The 17,653-nt window shown below is 44.6% G+C and overlaps 1 protein-coding gene across 5 annotated transcripts in view; it reads left to right on the top strand.

Annotated features, from left to right (window-relative positions):
- CEP192 (centrosomal protein 192) overlaps positions 1-17,653 on the top strand; it is a 2,773,731-nt gene that overhangs the window by 1,607,258 nt on the left and 1,148,820 nt on the right. For 4 of the 5 annotated variants that reach the window (XM_069620824.1, XM_069620822.1, XM_069620823.1 and 1 more), the window contains one exon: positions 9,050-9,207. In XM_069620824.1, the coding sequence (XP_069476925.1) occupies positions 9,050-9,207 (158 nt within the window). The remainder of the gene's footprint in view (positions 1-9,049; positions 9,208-17,653) is intronic. The other variant, XM_069620821.1, reaches the window with a different exon arrangement.

The following is a 17,653-nucleotide window of genomic DNA, read 5'->3' as shown; positions in this document are numbered from 1 at the left end:
TTGTCTGTGTTTAAGAGTCCCCAGATCAAGGTTCATAATTTACGATCCCGGTAATTGCTCAATTCCTGAAGGAAAAAACAAAGAGGGCTCCTTTGCCTACGGAAGGTTTGGATTCACAGAACACTGGAGAATTCTGGGTTTATCACACTGTCGGGCCAATTGAAACAATGTCGGAGCGAAGTGCATTGAAAATACAACCAGACTTCAATAATTATTCATTTAAAATAAATACAATTTAATTTAAATAACAAAATGAAATTTTTTTTAAAAACAAACACCTAAAATCTTACAAAGTGACCAGTGCTTCAAAAAAGGGTTAAGTGCTAGTCACCAACGGACTGACAATGTGCAAAATTATACAGTAGTTGTATCTCTCCTAGATACTACAATCACATTGGGTATACAAATATATACATACACATCATTTCAGGGTTATTTAGACCTTGATTAAGTATAAAGAACCACACAATATGCATAAACAGAGAATTTTGGTGAAAAATAAATCCATTGTTCTCTATTGTTGATACCTTGGTCCAGAGGTACCTATAGTGCATCTCTCTGAGTCTTTGTACTCTCCTTGATACTTAACAATAGTAACTGTCAATACCCTACATGTTTAATTCCTATAAAAGTTGGAGTTGGTGTTAGGAACTTCTTCAGGGGAGCGAATGGGTCGGTGCAGGGGAGCACTCAATACCCAATTCGTGGTGGTAACAGCAAGAGAAGCTTGACACGTCGATACTGGCGTGACTGTGTGGGATCTTTAAGATAAAGTCCCAGGCGACAGTAGAGCAAAGTAAAGTAAATGTCCTTGCGACCTTGTCTTGAATACCTGGAATCTAATCCAGGCCAAACCTAAATTCAAAAAGCAGACCACATACTTATTAATGGGGTCACTAAATGAGTACATCATGCATCATTCGAGTAATCAGATGTACTAAAGGGCTTACCGTCTGTTAATGTTGGTCATTGATCCTAAAAAGGCTGCATTAATTCTCAGTATAGCAGTTTCGTCGTTCCCTAAAAGCATACAAAACACAGAGGCTCACAGTCCTGTAAGCCCAACTGGGAGACAAATTCGATATTCCTTAATATTGGGGTGAATAACCCTAAGGTGACACTTACTTGACAAGTGATTGAAAGTTGTACAAGGTAGTCATCTTGTCATATTTATGTAAAGATGGATACAGGAAGTGTTGACCCGGATTAGTAATCGAGTCCTGTAATCTGAGCAATCACAGATTCAGTTGTCTGATCTATAGGGTGATTCATTAAACAAACTGCAGGGATACTGATCAAGCATCCGTTGGCAGAAAGATTCAGTGACCTGGTCTACAAAAAAGACTCATTAAGCGTACTGCAGGGATACTGATAGGGCGTTCATTAGCAGAAAAAAGAAAATGAAAGGAAAGCATTACTGCTTTCCAAAAGTGCATATTAAAAATGCATAGTCAGTGAGCTTGTGCGTGTGTTTGCGAAACTGTCAATGACATGGCACAGGCGGTACAGGTATGGCAGTAATGAAACAAACACTTTCCCAGTGGATCATTTTGTGCATATCGGAATGCTATGTCTGCAGGCAGGGAGCTGCCTTATGGCATCAGGGTACACTCGACTAGAGGGGTCTCTATGTCAACTGCCTTGCAACGGGTGGGGGGGTCCCTGTTAGGGATATTTGTTGTGCAGCAACATAGTCCTCACTTCACACTTTCACTAGACACTGTCTAGTTTGTATAACTTTCTACCCACCTACTTTGCCTCACTGCTTGGGGAGTCTATCAGATGAGGAATCGGCGGGAGAAGGGCAATCCATTGAAGGAGAAATTACTTAACGTAATGTTCTTTCTATGGATTCTTCTCCCGGCGATTTCTCATCTCCCCATTCATCCATCCCCGCTTCGAAATTTGGTGGTTGGTGTGCATCTCTTCTTTAGTGGGTTGACACCTGGTGATGGTCCTAGGATGATCGTTTGCTGTCTTTCATGCCACATGTTTTTTCTCTCCAAATTAAAACAAATATATATATATATATATCTTTTTCTGACGCTACAGATGGTGCTGTCTTTCGCAATGTTTTTTTTTTCCTTTGGGAAGACCTCTTATGGGCTGTTTAGCCCTTTTTTCTCTCTTGATTTTCCTATGAGGCGGTCAAGAAAGGGGTGCGGGGGGGTAATATGGGGAACTGAGATATGGGGTGTAGTGACGTAGTATATATACGACGCCTGACGTCCTGTCTGTAGCCGACAATCGAGCACCGAGCAAAACGGATCGATGGCCGAGTCAAGGTCCACTACGCCCCCTGTCAAAGTTGTTTCCAAAGCAGCAGAGCTGGATGTGGACATCTATCAGATGTGGAATCTGCCAGAGAAGAATCCATAGAAAGAAGTTTACGTTAAGTAATTTCTCCTTCTCTCCCAAAAGGTTATCTGAAGACCAGCCAAACTGGAGCTGCTTGCATGATTCTAGAACTTGTCAAGAGACCTGGTCTGGGAGTCCACCTAATCCTTAATTGGCTGCATAAACTATACTGCATTGAATTCAAAGTGCTCTGCTGATTGGCTCCTAGTAAAGATCAGATTTAACTTCAAGATCCTGTCCATCACGCATTGCTGTCTCTTGAACAGTGTCCCATCTTACTTCGCAAAAAAAGGTGAGACGCTCCCCGGCAAGGCCTTAAGAGCAGCCTACAGACATTGTCTCGCCACCCCCAGATTCAATCGTATGAGGTTGGGGATGGAGGGGGGGAGGGAGTCCAGCTTCCCAGTCCATGCCTACACTCTCTGGAACAAAGTCCCCACCCACTTGCGAGATGAATCACCATACAACATCTTTTTTTTAACTGAAACCGGTTTTTCTCTGTTGTACTCTTCCTATATTTGTATCATTTGCCTGATTGTAACCAGTGACTAGATGCCCACAGGCTGTGTGCGCTTTATATATGCCTAAATAAATAAAATTACAAGGAAAGTTGTATGCAACAATGAACCTTCCTATGTGACCAGCCTCTTCAACAGAATGCACACAATCTAAGAGCACTTAGTACCAGCACTGTAGATAGACTGATATGGCCAGTAAGGGCTCAGAACCCTGGAAAACCCTTCCCCAACACCCAAGACTGAAACTCAAACTTAAGTTTAGAAAAACCTTAAACCTTTCTCTTTTGGAAGACATTGAACCGGACTCTTCCGTGCATGGGGCCTCCCTGTGAACCACCAGCCAATTATCATCTGGCCTTCGCATCCTTCCTCGACCTTCTACTTGGAAAGGGTAGTTCATAATGCATGTCCCAGAGGTTGGAACGCACCGCATATAGTAGTGTTTCTAAAGCATCTAAGACTATTTCGACCTCGCGTTTGTGTTCCTGTTTTCATCTGCCTCTCCCCCCATGCAGACAGTGTTCTAAAGGATTTCGTCTTAGTGTGACGTGATGCAAAAAAATAAAAATAAACTTGGTGCTGCTTCCAGAGTGTTAGGCAGAAACCTGTGCAGTTCCCTTGGGGACCACTGCAAAAGATTTAGGACTACAGGTGTTGGCAGTAAACCCACTTGGTAGCAGTCTGTACCACCCAGATTTACCTGTTAGCTGTGGCGGAGCAGTCAGACTTCCTTCAAGAAGAGTTAGGCAGTATGCAAAGTATACACAATAGGCACTCAGATACAATAGCACAAGCAAACACTGACCAGAGCTTTGGTATCAAGGTATATAATTATTTATTTAAAAACACACTTATTGAAACACTCCAGCACTATTATTGTAATTCACTCTAAAACACAGCTATTATTATATATACACTCCTTATCAGACAAGTCTTAGTTAACACCACTTATTTCCAGACAGAGGTGAGCGCTTAACTATAGATGGCACTCCAATAAGTTAACGAACAAGGGAGGGAAAAAGGCAGAATGTAGGAAAATACACCACACTAATACTTAGGAACTCTTAAGCAAGGCAGGAAAGTCAAAAGTTACTTGTGAGCCAAAGTCCATAGGCCGGGCCCACTCTTGGAGAGAGCAGGGCACAAATGCACCCAAGATCACACAATGACAACAGGCTTAAAAAGTCTTGCAGGGAGTTCAGAAAGGTTTTAGTTAGGCTCAGAAAGGTTTAGCCAGGGTGTCCCAGGCTAACCCAGGGTCGAAAGCCGGGGGCTAAATCTACCCCGTACAGTCGTTTGCAAGGGAAGCCAGGCGGAACACGGTACCTTATGTGGAAAGGATCCTCCAGCGGGGGCAGTTGTTCCTGGCAGCGGGTGCAAGTCGCGGCGTCGTCCAGAGGAAGAGAAGATCTCGACGTGGAGGAAAGATGAAGGTCGTTGCACTGCCAGGGAAGAAACCAGCCGCAGAGTTTTCCGGTTAAAGGTACTACCCTTTGATTTGCGGTAGTGGTAAAACGTGGTATCCCGTTTGCCGGTGTGCTTGGCACAGGCAAGGCGGCCACGTGATGCTCCAGAAAGCGAAAAAGGAATCAGACTGGTTATCCCCACCAGTCGAAGGAAGAAGACTCTCCGGGCTGGCGATCTCCTCTGTCGTTGGGAAAAGTGGTGAGACGGTTCAGCAGGGCTCCACCGGTGGTGTCGTCGTAGCAGGTCGGCTCAGCTTCTCCCTCGTCGGATTCTTAGGTCCTGTGGCGACTTCTGAAGTTCCAGTCCCCAAAGCCCTGCTTTTATGCAGAAAACCCCCATTCACTCAGCCTAGCTGTCACTCAAACATGCTAAGTGGAGAGCCGGCCGGCTCACCACTTGGGCCAATCAGGACTGAGTGCGACTTGAGTTGCCTAGGCAACTCAGTCCAGGGTGCCTAAATCCCCCTCCACCCCTCCTAAGTACCCCAGACAGAGTGGCACCACTTTGGAAGGCTTCTGTGGAAAAGCCCGCCAAAATAGTGGAACAAAGGGCTCAACTTGGGTTGGAGTCACAGAAGCGAACACAAACGCCATTTTAGAACCGAGTTCTGGCAAAAAAATACCAACCGGAGAATTAATATTAAATAGATAAACCGGCGGTATGTTCGAGGCTATAGGAATTAAATAATTAAAGTTGGTAGCCTCGAACAATGGGAAATCCCATAGGGATATAGTCGCGGTTGAATATAAAAAGTAGTATCCACTGCCACCAGCCAAAACTCGATCAGGGGGGATGGAGACGTGCCCCCTCGACTAACAGACCCCGGGGCAATCGAATTGCCCCGGCCAGTACTTCCACAATATGATGGTTTGTACTGGTTCTGTTCAGAATTTGAGACTAGTAAAGTCAATGGTGACTTTATATGCCCTGGGAGACAGTAGTCAGTCCCAGGGTATGGAGTCTATACTGGGGGGTCACTATGACACCCCTGTCTTACTGCACTGAGGGTGCTGTGTAACACACATCACAAAAACACATGAAGCCCTATGGAGTAAAAGACCCCATAGCCCATTAAACACATCTAGAATCAAAGAGAGACACTCAAATCATGTCCAAGAGTGAGGGTAAAAGAGTCTCACTCTTGGCAGGAGAAAAAAATAAACCCCAAAAATCCAGCAAAGCTGCTGGGGGACTCACTAGGTTAGGAAATTCAGCCTAAACAGAGAATTCTCCCTAACACAGAGCCTCTCACGGCATTGAGCATTTTGGGTCTATTTATGTGTTGAGAGCATAGACATTTTTTTTTTTACAGCAAAATAAACTCCTGCTTCTCGAAAAACCACAGATCAGGATGAAATGTTTCTGCTCTTCACAGTGGAGGATATTACTGTTTGAGCAAACATTTGCCATGCCCAAATGGAATGTTCTAAAAGTGTTATCAAAACATTTCTCAGATTTATGAACTGGATCACAATACTTGTTTGGGTGGGTCATTGCCCCTGATTTGGAAAGGAATCTCTTGTTGGCCCATGTGACAATGGTGGGATGGCTGTTTAAGATCTTGAAGCTTATTGTTTGGCAGAGCAGTGAACATGCAACTCCAGGGTTTGCATGACGTGAATAGACAGAGTTGCATCTTTTAATGTAGCCAACTTTGTTTGACGCCATTTTCCACATAATATTGTAGCACATAAATGACGTCCCTCTTATTTGAAATCTATTACAAATTTGAATAGGCCATTGACCCACTTATTGTATGATCTAGATATCTTGGTGAATCTGGGATAGTAAACTGTTTGCATTGGATAAAGGGATAGAACCCAACACTGAAACTGGTTAGAGGTAGAGATTGTTGTCATTGTGACCTTTTGTAATGGCACTTTTATACCAACATTGTGCAACAACTACATCAGAATTTATCTAGCTTGCACAACAAGTCATCAAACATACCGTGAATACCTTGATGCACCCATATCTTCTCTGTTTGGTAAAAAGTTGATAACTTAAGATCTGCACAGAGTGCAACCCTAAAGCTGTATGTGTTCTTCCCAGCCAAGGTTAAGTGTGAGGTGGTTGGTTGTGGAAGAAAATGGAACACACAATAGATTTCAGAAGAGTAGCAAAGAACAGGGACAGTATATTACATTGCAATGCAATACAAAAACCAGCAGCGTTGTCCCCTTACAAACTTCACACAGCATCCTAGCCATTGCTCCCCAGATCACTCCTAATACTCTTTTTCAGAAATGGCAAATACATTTTGGATCACTGAGATAACTTGTCCTTGCTGGATCTACCAGGCCTGTGAAAATATGGTCTTCTGAGGGAGACCACCTCGAGGAGCGTACTCAATTTTTCCTGACCTGTACTCCTGTCGGTCTGTCAAGGACTCAAACCGACTCAAGTTCTACAGACTGCTGTAACCTTGAGGTCCACCTGCCCCAATCCCCCCAACATTTAACATCCAGTGCTTTTCCATCTGTTAATTTTCAACATAGTCTTTCACAACCTCACAGTTCTTGTCTGCACCGCCTCTCTGCTCCAAGGCCTTCTACGGGAGTCAGCTGTTTGTATAATGCCTGCAGCCGCATATCAATTGTTAGAATTTCTCGTCATCTATGATTGTGTCCATTCTAAAACAAAGTAAAAAAAATATAAAATGAAGGAATGATTTAGTAAACTCACAATGCAGAACTGAAGGAGTGGCTGTCCTGGATATCTAAAGGGATGCCGTTTCTTTTAGGCTTAACCACATACAGTGTAAATGTCTATCCAGGATCTAAATAACCAGATATCCATTTGTTTTTAAATCAATGTGTTGTTCTCCAGTGTTTACACAGTGGGCTGATTTGGTACACTTGCTTTAGGGCTCTTTGAGATATTTTTCTGCAACAGTGTTTTGTGAGTCTCCTAAAATGGACTAGGTGGTAAATGTCACTATATCTATGTATATTTTGATCCTCGTGTCATGAACAGACATGTCGCTCACGCCAGACCATACAATATGGTCCCAACCTGCTATTTTTGGAAGGCGCAGTTGACGTTCTAGTTTGGGCACGGCCTGCGTGAATGGACTGACGTCATTGTCTGCTCTAGAATATCCTTCCAATGAATCGGCGTCCCACTGCGTCACAACATTTTGGTATCTTGCTACGGTGCTAGTTCCGTTCTTTTATTGCATTCTTGCTCGACCTGTGCTTTCCTGCTTTACTTCAGAACCTGGCTTTCTCCCAAACTCCTCCTGGATCTCTCTGCCCCTTGCCTTCTGTTTTTCTTGATCTGTGTGTGCATTTGCCTCTCCTCCGGACCATCTGCTTCCAGCCATTCTGCAATTCCACAGCGATTGACTTTCATGAGACACCTTGAAAAGCATCAAGGGCTTTTCTCCCCCCAAGGGTTTCCCCCTGTTATTTGTGATCTGTGTTGGGAGGCGGCCTTTCTGGTCCCCACTTATAAACGCATTGGGGAGACTGGCCTCTACCCGAGATAGACACTATCTCTTCGGGCCACGCAGCCGATGCAAGTTAGAGGTAAGGTGATCTGTCCCACAAGCCGGACATGTTTCTTTTAAACCAAAAATGCTTCTTTTATCACCAGTTTTCATCTTGGCAAGTGCATGTGATGAATGTTTTGAAGCCTTCAGGACAAAATACTACAGCTGTTACAGATCCGATCAAGTTGTGTTGAGAACCCGTTGGGTCTTCTATTTTTGATTGCGACTTGGAGAATCAACTGTCTAGGACTAATCTATATTGAGTCAACTGTTCATGCAGCTATATTATCTATGTGGCTCTGCATCAGAAGCATGCTACCACAAAAGGGGGCGATGGTAAAGGAGTTGGATTTGTGTTGCGCCCTTCTCCTTACACCCAGGGCTGGTTCTGTATTCTACATGTCTCCCCCAGTTCCAATGTTTTGGATAGTGGTGCTTCACCCATGTGGATCACGTTAAGGATTTGATCATGTGTCACAGGCAAATGCCTGTCTGATGCCGATAAACAAGCAGAAATTGTTGGCTTTGTCACTGCTTGTTTTTGGTAGGAATCCAATTCAAGGGATAGATGCGTGGACACATTGCTTAAAAATCAAGTGGCTGAAGGAAAACGTTAAGATCTTTTTATTACACCAGGACGTGATTTACCATCAAGCAATTACCTTTTTGGGTCCTACTTGGATATTAGTAAGCAGCACATAAAAGCCTGTTGTTTGATGTGTCATGATAAAGCTCACCCACGAGATACCAGGTGGGTCTTTGAGTGGGGAAAGCAGGTAATGGATGGGAATACTCATTGGGGTAGCTTTGATATGTACACCTAGTTGGTGTGTAAAAACCCATACACCCACAGGCTGACTCACTTCTCTCATCCCATTTCCCTCTTTCCTGCACTACTTTGCCATTAGTTTATCCTTTTTATAGAACTAAAAAAAAGGTTTACCTAACGTTCCAGTCTGTGAAAAGCTGGACTGATATTTATTGAAAGGATTGCCATTTGTCTATAACAGTACTCTGCATAGATATGTTTTCAAACAATCCGTCAAAACTGACTTCTTTGTAGATTACATGATGGACACAATTTTCAAAAGTAAACTATGGTCTTTGTTTTAATTTATAAAAGCTCAATTTATGCTTATCTGCGATTGTTGAGAAGTGGTTTACTGCTCTGTTTTATTGATTGTGCATTGGTCGATTTAGTATCTAGCTACAGTTTTATTTATTTTAGAATCTCCATTGGCTGATGTTGAAGAGTTTTTTGCACGAGTTGATGTTGAACTTGAGAGCGCTGGCCCTTCCTGTGTTATGAAAAGTATTCCTCTAAGAGCTAGAACAGGAACTGCAAGGATACATGCTCCACAAGACCTTCAGGTACAGTATGGGCAAAATTGTAAGTGACAATTAGTCTGTTTCTTACAGTTTAATTTATATATTACTTGATAATGCTCATTTCGTCAGAGGAGGCAACAAGCGCTTCTAAAGTTAGATTTTGCATCAAACATCCACAACCAGAAAGAGGGCTACTCCCCCGGCTGACCTGCCTTGAACCCCAACAGACCTTAGTCTAATTTCTCTATATATTCAAGGGCTAAACTCTCCATCAAAGTGCAGAGTGAGCCTCTCCAGACTCTTATAGCTGTGAGCACACGTAGCTATTCTTCAGGAAACCCATCGCATAAAAGCTGACGAGTGGCACTTGGGTTCCGGATAGTTCCCAACCAAATTCTTTGCCTTGTGTTGGGGTGGAGGGAGGAGAAGAGGGGTGTGGGCCTACTAGCCAAAGACGTACCCTTTAAGAAAATTGCACTTAGTAAAGACCCACAGAGGCACCACCTAATAGTCCAGGGAGTTCTCGACAGCCAACCAGCCACCATAATTGCAATGTATGTCCCAATGAACACAGACAAGTTTTACCACCACTCTCCCTAGAATAGCAGCATTTGCAGATGGGCACATACTTAACTATACGAAGGCCCTGTCCTTGTTAACTTTCATGAAAAGCCTGAACATGCTGGACATGTGGACATATCAGCACATAGAGGAGCGGAATTATTCATTTTTCTCCTTCATCAACCGGGTTATTCTTATTATAGATTTGATCATTTTCTCTTCCCTAATCAGATGTCGAAACTAAAATAGGCACCAAAGCCCTCTCAGACCATTCGCCCATAGAGAACCCTTTACATGTAGATATCCTTAGTCCACCCCAAAAGCCCCTTTGGACAATGAAAGAACCCCTCATTCATCAAGAGCCCTCGTCCCTTATTGACTCCTACTTCTCGCTTAAGGACACACTGGATTTGCCGCCCAATACCTTCTGGGATGCTTTTAAGGCAGTCAACAGAGGCAAGCTGATCTAAAAAAAAAAACTACTGCTTATATTATAGCTGGAGACAAGATTTGCGTGGACCTGGAGGCAGAGGTGGAAAGATGTGAGATTTACTTTTCCTTTTTTAGGCAAAGACCCCCTTGCAGGCCCAGAGAGACCTGAGAATAGAAACAAGGAATGGCTTTGTACTTCTCTGCGTTCACCACCACATACTTAAGTAAAAAATGAATAATTTGTAATTTGAATAAACTTTCGAGTCTAAAGGCATCATCTGTTTTATTTTGTGTTTCCAAGCCTAATGTCACATCAAATACTAGCTTCAAACATATATATCATCCCAATGCGCCAGCCACCAAATATGACACTTCTTTCAAAAAAGAACTTTTTAAAAATTATTTTTGAACAAAAATTGGTTAGCAAGATGTTATTTGCTTAACAGCTGGGGGGTTGCCGACACGTGTTTTGACCTTTAACCCTGTCGTCTTCAGGGCATTCGAATTGCACTTTATCTACCAATCTTCCACAATGTTTCATTCAAATTCTTGACATAGGTGTCAAATTCTTGTAACCCGATATCTCTGCACCAACTTCACAACCATGCTTTTCACTCAAAACGATAACGCTGCATTCTGTTGCCACGCGAAGGGCCTAGAAGCTTACCTAAGCTTGACTGACAACCTGTATTGCTGGCAACTGATCCCTTTGAATAGTATAACATGTATTGTTTTGAGTGAAAAGCACAGTTGTGCAGTTGGTGCAGAGCTATCGGGTTCAAGAACTTGACACCTATGTCATCAACTTGAATGAAACATACTAAACAGTTTTTTTTATGGTTTTTATTGATTTTACAACAAGTGTGACAAAGCTATGTGTTAACATCACAGTAGCGGTCACAAATCTAAAAGCAAAGAAGACACATGGCAGTAGCAAGGCCGTGACTTTTTTCTTCTTTTTGCCCCCCCACTTGCCCCTTCCACCTCCCTCCCTGCTCCCTCCCCACCCCCCAACTCAACTCAAAAGGACATAAGAGTAACTTTATAATTCTAGGACGACATTTACATTTAAACAGTAGTTCCAAATGCTGTATAACCAGACCTATTGGCAACAAAGTGCGCTTGCTTTTCCAGATGGTAGTACTCCTGACAACACAGATTAGCGTTATTCTATCAGTTTGAGGGAGTCCCAATATGCAGAGTAATATTCTTTGAAGAGCAGCCAAATCAAGTCTTTTTGTGTACGGGTTTACAGTAGCGTGGCCATAAGGATTTCCATTTCATAGATTGAGCGTACTTTAGTTAACCATTCTCTTTGAGGGTAAGGTGGCACATTTCCGTTTAATCGTTAAATGCTAGCAACAAGTTTCGGGGCATGTGCATGAGCTTTGTGTAGGAATCCTCTCCATTCAATTCAACCCCAAACAATACTAACAATGGCAAGAGCATTCTATTAATGCCATCTATTGCATGGATCCACCGGAAGACCTCCTTCCAATATGACTGGACTCTCCCACATTCCCACCACTGGTGCCAGTAATTACAGACATTCCACACAATCTCCAGCAGTATGGGGGATCCCTGGAAACATTTTAGATAGGAACACTGATAACGCTCCTTATTTCTTCAAGTCCTCAAAGAGGGCAGGGACTGAGTCTAATGGTCGAGTAAGGTACAATAGAATATCATCTGCAAACATTGCGAGCTTGTATTTCTTTCCCCTCGTGTCATCCTGTGTATTAAGGGATTGGATCGAACTATCTGTGCAAAGGGTTCCACCACTAGGGCATATAACAAGGGGGGGGAAAGAGGACAGCCCTGCCTTGTACCACATGTCAACATGAAAGGGCTTGAGGCAATAGCATTAACTGAGACTTTAGCTGAGGAGTTGTGGTAGCTCCGGCCCCTTGGGTCCATGCCTCCCCTAAGCCTGACCATTTCATCACTGCCTGCAGAAAAGGCCATTCGACACGGTCGAACGCCTTTTCAGCGTCGACCGATAGGATGGGACGGTCTTCAGCATTGTTGGGATCTGCTATAAGATCTAGTGTCTGTCAAATTTTGGCTGTTCCCTGCCTACCTCTCGCGTATCCGACTTGGTCGGTATGAACCTGTTGGGGGAGGACCTAGGCTAAGCGGGCAGCCAAGATACTAGAATAGATTTTTGCGTCCACGTTGATAAGTGCGATCGGGCGATATGATGAACATTCTGAGGTGTCTTTCCCGTCTTTGGGGATCACTATTATGATTGATTCTGTAAGTGGTTGAGGGGTTTGTCCGGTTAAGATTGAATTGAAAGGTTTAGTGAGAAAAGGGGTGAGAGTGCTACTATTTGCTTTATAGAAGGCTTGGGTGTAGCCATCTTACAGGTTGTAACATTTCAGGTTGGAAATGGCTCCCTGGACCTCTGTGGTGGTAATCGGGCTATTTAGCATTTCCAAGTGTTATCGGGGGTGTAGAAGATTAGCTAGATAGATTTCAATTTCTTGGCCAGAGCTCTCCCCCTCAGCTGCGTAAAGTGTAGTATAAAAGTCTGAGAAGAGTTCTGCGATTTCATGGGGGTTGGTGAGAGCCGTGCCATGTTCGTCATTTTTATAGACCGCCCTGTCCTATCTGTTTACGAAGGCGGTTGGCTAGCATTGTATGAGCTTTATTGCCTTTTTCATAGAATTTTTGTTTGATATTTTAGGTGTGTTGGAGTTTTGCTATTCCAGATGTCTTTTAGTTCTTTTCTGATCTCTTTAATCTGGTCCAGGATAATATCTGCGCTTATTGGATGTTTGCGGAGATCCCGTTCCTGTTGCGAGATCTCGTGCTTGAGTTCCTCTTCCCTCCTCTGCCTACATTTTTTTTTGTGTCCCTTCGACTATCAAGATGCCCCTTATTGTAGCTTTCCCTGCCTCCCAAACCGTATTCAGTGACGTCCTGTCTATATCATTCCATGTGAAGTAGTCTTTTATGGAGTTGGTGAGAGTGTCCTTGAATACCGGGTCCCTGCACAGATAGTCGTTGGAAACCCACCTGCGTTATACCTCACGGGAGGGTCCCAGATGTAGTTCTAATGTGCATAGTTCATGATCAGACCAGGCAACAATTTCTATGGACGCACCAAGCACAATGCTTTCACATTCCGCCCCCACTAATAGATGATCTATACGGGAATATGTGTGATGGGGGAGAGGGGGTGGGAATAAAAAGTGAAGGCCCGTTCCTCTTTGTGCAGCATGCGCCAGGAGTCTATAAGGTGATGCTCACTTGCTGGCTGAGGAATCTTTCCCCCTGTAGACTACTTAGTAGGTGGGAGTCTTGCCTCATTGAGTTCCAATCCCAACTAGGGTTAGCAACAATGTTAAAATACCCCCTCCCCCTCCAAACAAGCGTGCCCTCTCACCATCCTCTCAAAAATTCAAATAGGGATTCAAAGTATTGCGATTGATTCTGCTTAGGGGTGTAAGCGGTGCAGAGTGTGACCGTGCGTGACTAGTTTTCCCTTCAGGGCTACATATCTACCATGGGTGTCTTTGTGTATTCACTCTATTTGGAGACCTAAGGATTTTCAACATAATTTACCCACTCCCCCTTTTTACTGGGTCCCAGAGGCCCATATCGGGTCCCCGATTTCCCTGCTGATTCTGCGTTCCCCTCCCCAGGCATATTTAGTTTCTTGTACGAACAGTACATCCAATTTCGACAGTTTAAATTGGCATGCCGACATAGAGCGTTTTTGTGGCGAGTTGAGACCCTTAACAGTTAAGGGACCCAAAAACTATACTATCATGTGTAGCCATGTCGGCGTATTTGTAGCAAGGGCTGGAAGCCTGACGCTGCCCATCACTTGTAGATAACTGGTAGGCATGTGTAGAGTGAATCGTTGCACAAATGCCTTGGTTACGTTCAGATGAATAAATGCGTGGTTGTAAAGTTGAGGCTTCCTTATTCCCGGATGAGCGAGTTCCTTATGCTCCCCCCTCCCCTACCATTGAATAAGACCGAAGTTGGCATTCCTTGAAAAAAGGAGACGCCGTAGAAAAAGAAGGGCCACTCTGGTGGGGCCCCTCTCCAGGCATGTAATCTAAATCGTGAACATTTTAATAGAACTATACGACGGAAACAACTAGCGGTAAAATAGGCCAACCTTTTACATTCTTTTCCTTAATATGTTTCCCTGTGATTACAACCTGAGTAAATAAGGTAGGTTGACCCTGGTGGAGTGCACCCGACGTTTACAAGCTGTTTTGCCGGGCTGCGACATTTGGTACCTATAGCATTTTGAGTCCCCATTCAACACCCCTCAGGTAAAGCGTGAGCAAGGGGAACGAAGCGAAGAGACAACCAAGAAAGCATTTAAAAGAATTATCTGCTTCTGGGCGTATTGAGGCACTTGTACTTTCACTTCGCTGGAGCTCGGCCTCTTCTTGGAGACTTGGGCTTAGTGTCTTCTAGAGGGCCATTGGGCCTCCTACGAACTTATGCATTCGGGCCTGTCGCTGTCACTTGGAGATGATCTAGGGCCTTCTTGGCCTCCTCCTCGGTAGTGTGTCTGTAACTTTCACCCCCGTATTCAAAGGATAGGGAAAAAGGATGGCCCCGGCGGTAGCGCGTTTCTCTTTCTTGTAGCCAGCTGGTTGTTAGGGAGAATTCTCTGTTAAGGCTAATTTCCCAAACCTAGTGAGTCCCCCAGAAGCTTTGCTGGATTTTTGGGGTTTATTTTTTTCTCCTACTAAGAATGAGACTCTTTTGCTCCCACTCTTAGACATGATTTGAGGTGTTCCTTTGACTCTGTATGTGTGTTATGGGCTATGGAGTCCTTTACCCCATAGGGATTCATGTTTTTGGTATGTGGGTTACACAGCACCCTCCGTGCAGTAACACAGGGGTGTCGTAGCGACCCCCAAACATAGACTCCATACCCTGGGACTGACTACTGTCTCCCAGGGCATGTAAAGTCACCATTGGCTTTACTAGTCTTAAATTGAGAACAGAACCAGTACAAACCATCATATTGTGGACGTACTGGCCGGGGCAATTCGATTGCCCCGGGGTCTGTTGTTCGAGGGGGCACTGTCCAGTCCTCCCCGACCGAGTTTTGGCTGGTGGCAGTGGATACTACTTTTTATATTCGACCGCGAATATATTCCTATGGGATTTTCCCATTGTTCGAGGCTACCACTTTTTAATATAGCCTCGAACATACCGCCGGTTTATTAAATTAATATAAATTCACTGGTATTTTTTGCAGAAACTCGGTTCCAAAATGGCATTTGTGTTCGCTTCTGTGACTCCAGCCCAAGTCGAGCCCTTTGTTCCACTTTTTGGCAGGCTTCTCCACAGAAGCCTCCAAAAGTGGTGCCACTCTGTCTGGGTACCACAGGGGAGTGTGGGAGTGGGTTTAGGCACCCTGGACTGAGTTGCCTCGGCAACTCAAGTCGCACTCTTGTGTGATTGGCCCAGTGGTGAGCCGCCCGGCTCACCACTTAGCATGTTTGAGTGACAGCTAGGACTGATGAATGGGGGTTTTCTGCATAAAAGCAGGGCTTTGGGGACTGGGACTTCAGACGTCGCCACAGGACCAAAGAATCCGAAGAGGGAGAAGCTGAGCTGACCTGCAACAACGACACCACCGGTGGAGCCCTGCTGAACCGTCTCGCCACTTTTCTCGACGACAGAGGAGATCTTCATTCCGTAGAGTCTTCTTCCTGTTAACTGGTGGGGATAACCAGTTTGCCTGCCTTTTCGCCTTCCCGGATCATCTCGTGGCCGCCTTGCCTGTGCCAAGCACCCCGGCAACCGGGATACCATGTTTTTCCACTACCGCGAATAAAAGGGTAGTACCTTTTAACCGGAGAACTCTGCGGCTGGTTTCTTTCCTGGCAGTGCAACGATCTTCAGCCTTCCTCCACGTCGAGATCATCTCTCCTCTGGATGACGCCGCGACTTGCACCCGCTGCTAGGAGGATCCTCTCCACTTTAAAGGTACTGTGTCCGCCTGGCCTCCCTCGCAACGGTCTGTGTGGGGTGACTCTTAAAGCCTCAACTTACCACTTGGGTTGGCCCTAGGCTGGCTAACTGAACTTTTCTAAACTGAACGGATTCCTTTCTGAACTCTCTGCAAGACTCTCCAAGGCTTTTAAACTGTGTGATCTTGGGCGCATTGGTGTTCTACTCTCTCCAAGAGGGAGCCTGGCCTCTGAACTTTTTGCTCACAAGTAGATTTTGACTTTCCTGCCTTGCTGAGTGCTTCTTAAGGATTGTGTTGTGTGCTGTTCCTAATTTCTTCCTTTTCCCTCCCTTTTTCTTAAACTTATTGGAGTGCCAGCTTTAGTTAAGCGCTCATCTCTGTCTGGAAATAAGTGGTGTTAACTAAGACTTGTCGAATAAGGGATGTATATATATTAATAGTGACTGTTTTTTAACTTGCTTATAATAATAGTGCTGGAGTGTTTTCTAAGTGTGTCTTTAAAAAAATAATTATATACTCGATACCAAAGCTCTGGTCAGTGTTTGCTTGTGCTACTGTAATTTGGTACCTATCTTGTATACTCTATATACTGTAACTCTTCTTGAGAGAAGTCTGGCTGCTCAGCCACAGCTACCATGTAAATCTGGGTGGTACAGACTGCTACCAATTGGGTTTACTGCCAACACCTTTAGTCTTAAGCCTTTTGCAGTGGTCCCTAAGGGAACTGCACAGGTTTCTGCCTAACACTGGTAAGTGGATGACATCCTTTTCTTTTACTCAGTTACTGCACAAAGATCTTGGTAGAGCTTCACATTAGAGCCCTCGAATTCCATTGGTTCCTTCTCCCTTGCTCTTGGTAAAATTTCCTGCCGATGTCTATAGTAGTGGCATTTTATGAGGACTGACTGTGGGCCCCTGTGGGGGGGGTGGTCCTCCCGCTCTGTGAATCCTGTGAAATTCCAGCTTGGGGGGGATTTATGCTGTCAAAGATGTTTTAAGGCGAGGCCCAATGGGTTTTAGCCTTTTTTCTCAGTGAGGCCCATAACGTTGATGTTCGTTCTCCTTTGCGATTTTCGAGGTTATCTAGCTTGAGTTCTATGTCTCGCTCCTTCTGCTCTAGATCCTGGAACCTTGCCTCATATTGCATGGCTGTCATGTCTCCCGACTGCTGGTTGCTCTCCACCCCTTTCATCCTATCTTCCACTTTTGCCATTCTTGGCTGCAGGTCCGAAACCGTTTCGGTGAGGTTGGTTTTGATTGATCGGATCGCGCCAAGCAAAAGCCGTATGTCCGACTTAATTGCGCTGTCCAGGAGTTCCCGGGATTTCAGATGAACTTGAGGTCCATGGTGGTCTGAGCGCAGCTGAATGATCTCCGTTTTGCAATGGCACGCAGGTCCAGCTTTTCAGCTAAGTGGCGAGAGTGCACCGCAGCTATGTGTTATGAATATGTGTTGTGGTAGGGTGCGTTTTGGACAGAAGCGGCTGTAGGTACGACTAGAGAAGGACAGCCGCTCTCCTTTTTTTCTCCCATTGC

The sequence above is a fragment of the Ambystoma mexicanum genome, chromosome 5q (genome assembly GCF_040938575.1).
Source record: "Ambystoma mexicanum isolate Mex_15411 chromosome 5q, UKY_AmexF1_1, whole genome shotgun sequence".
NCBI lineage: Eukaryota > Metazoa > Chordata > Amphibia > Caudata > Ambystomatidae > Ambystoma > Ambystoma mexicanum.
This window is presented reverse-complemented; position numbering and strand designations above follow the sequence as displayed.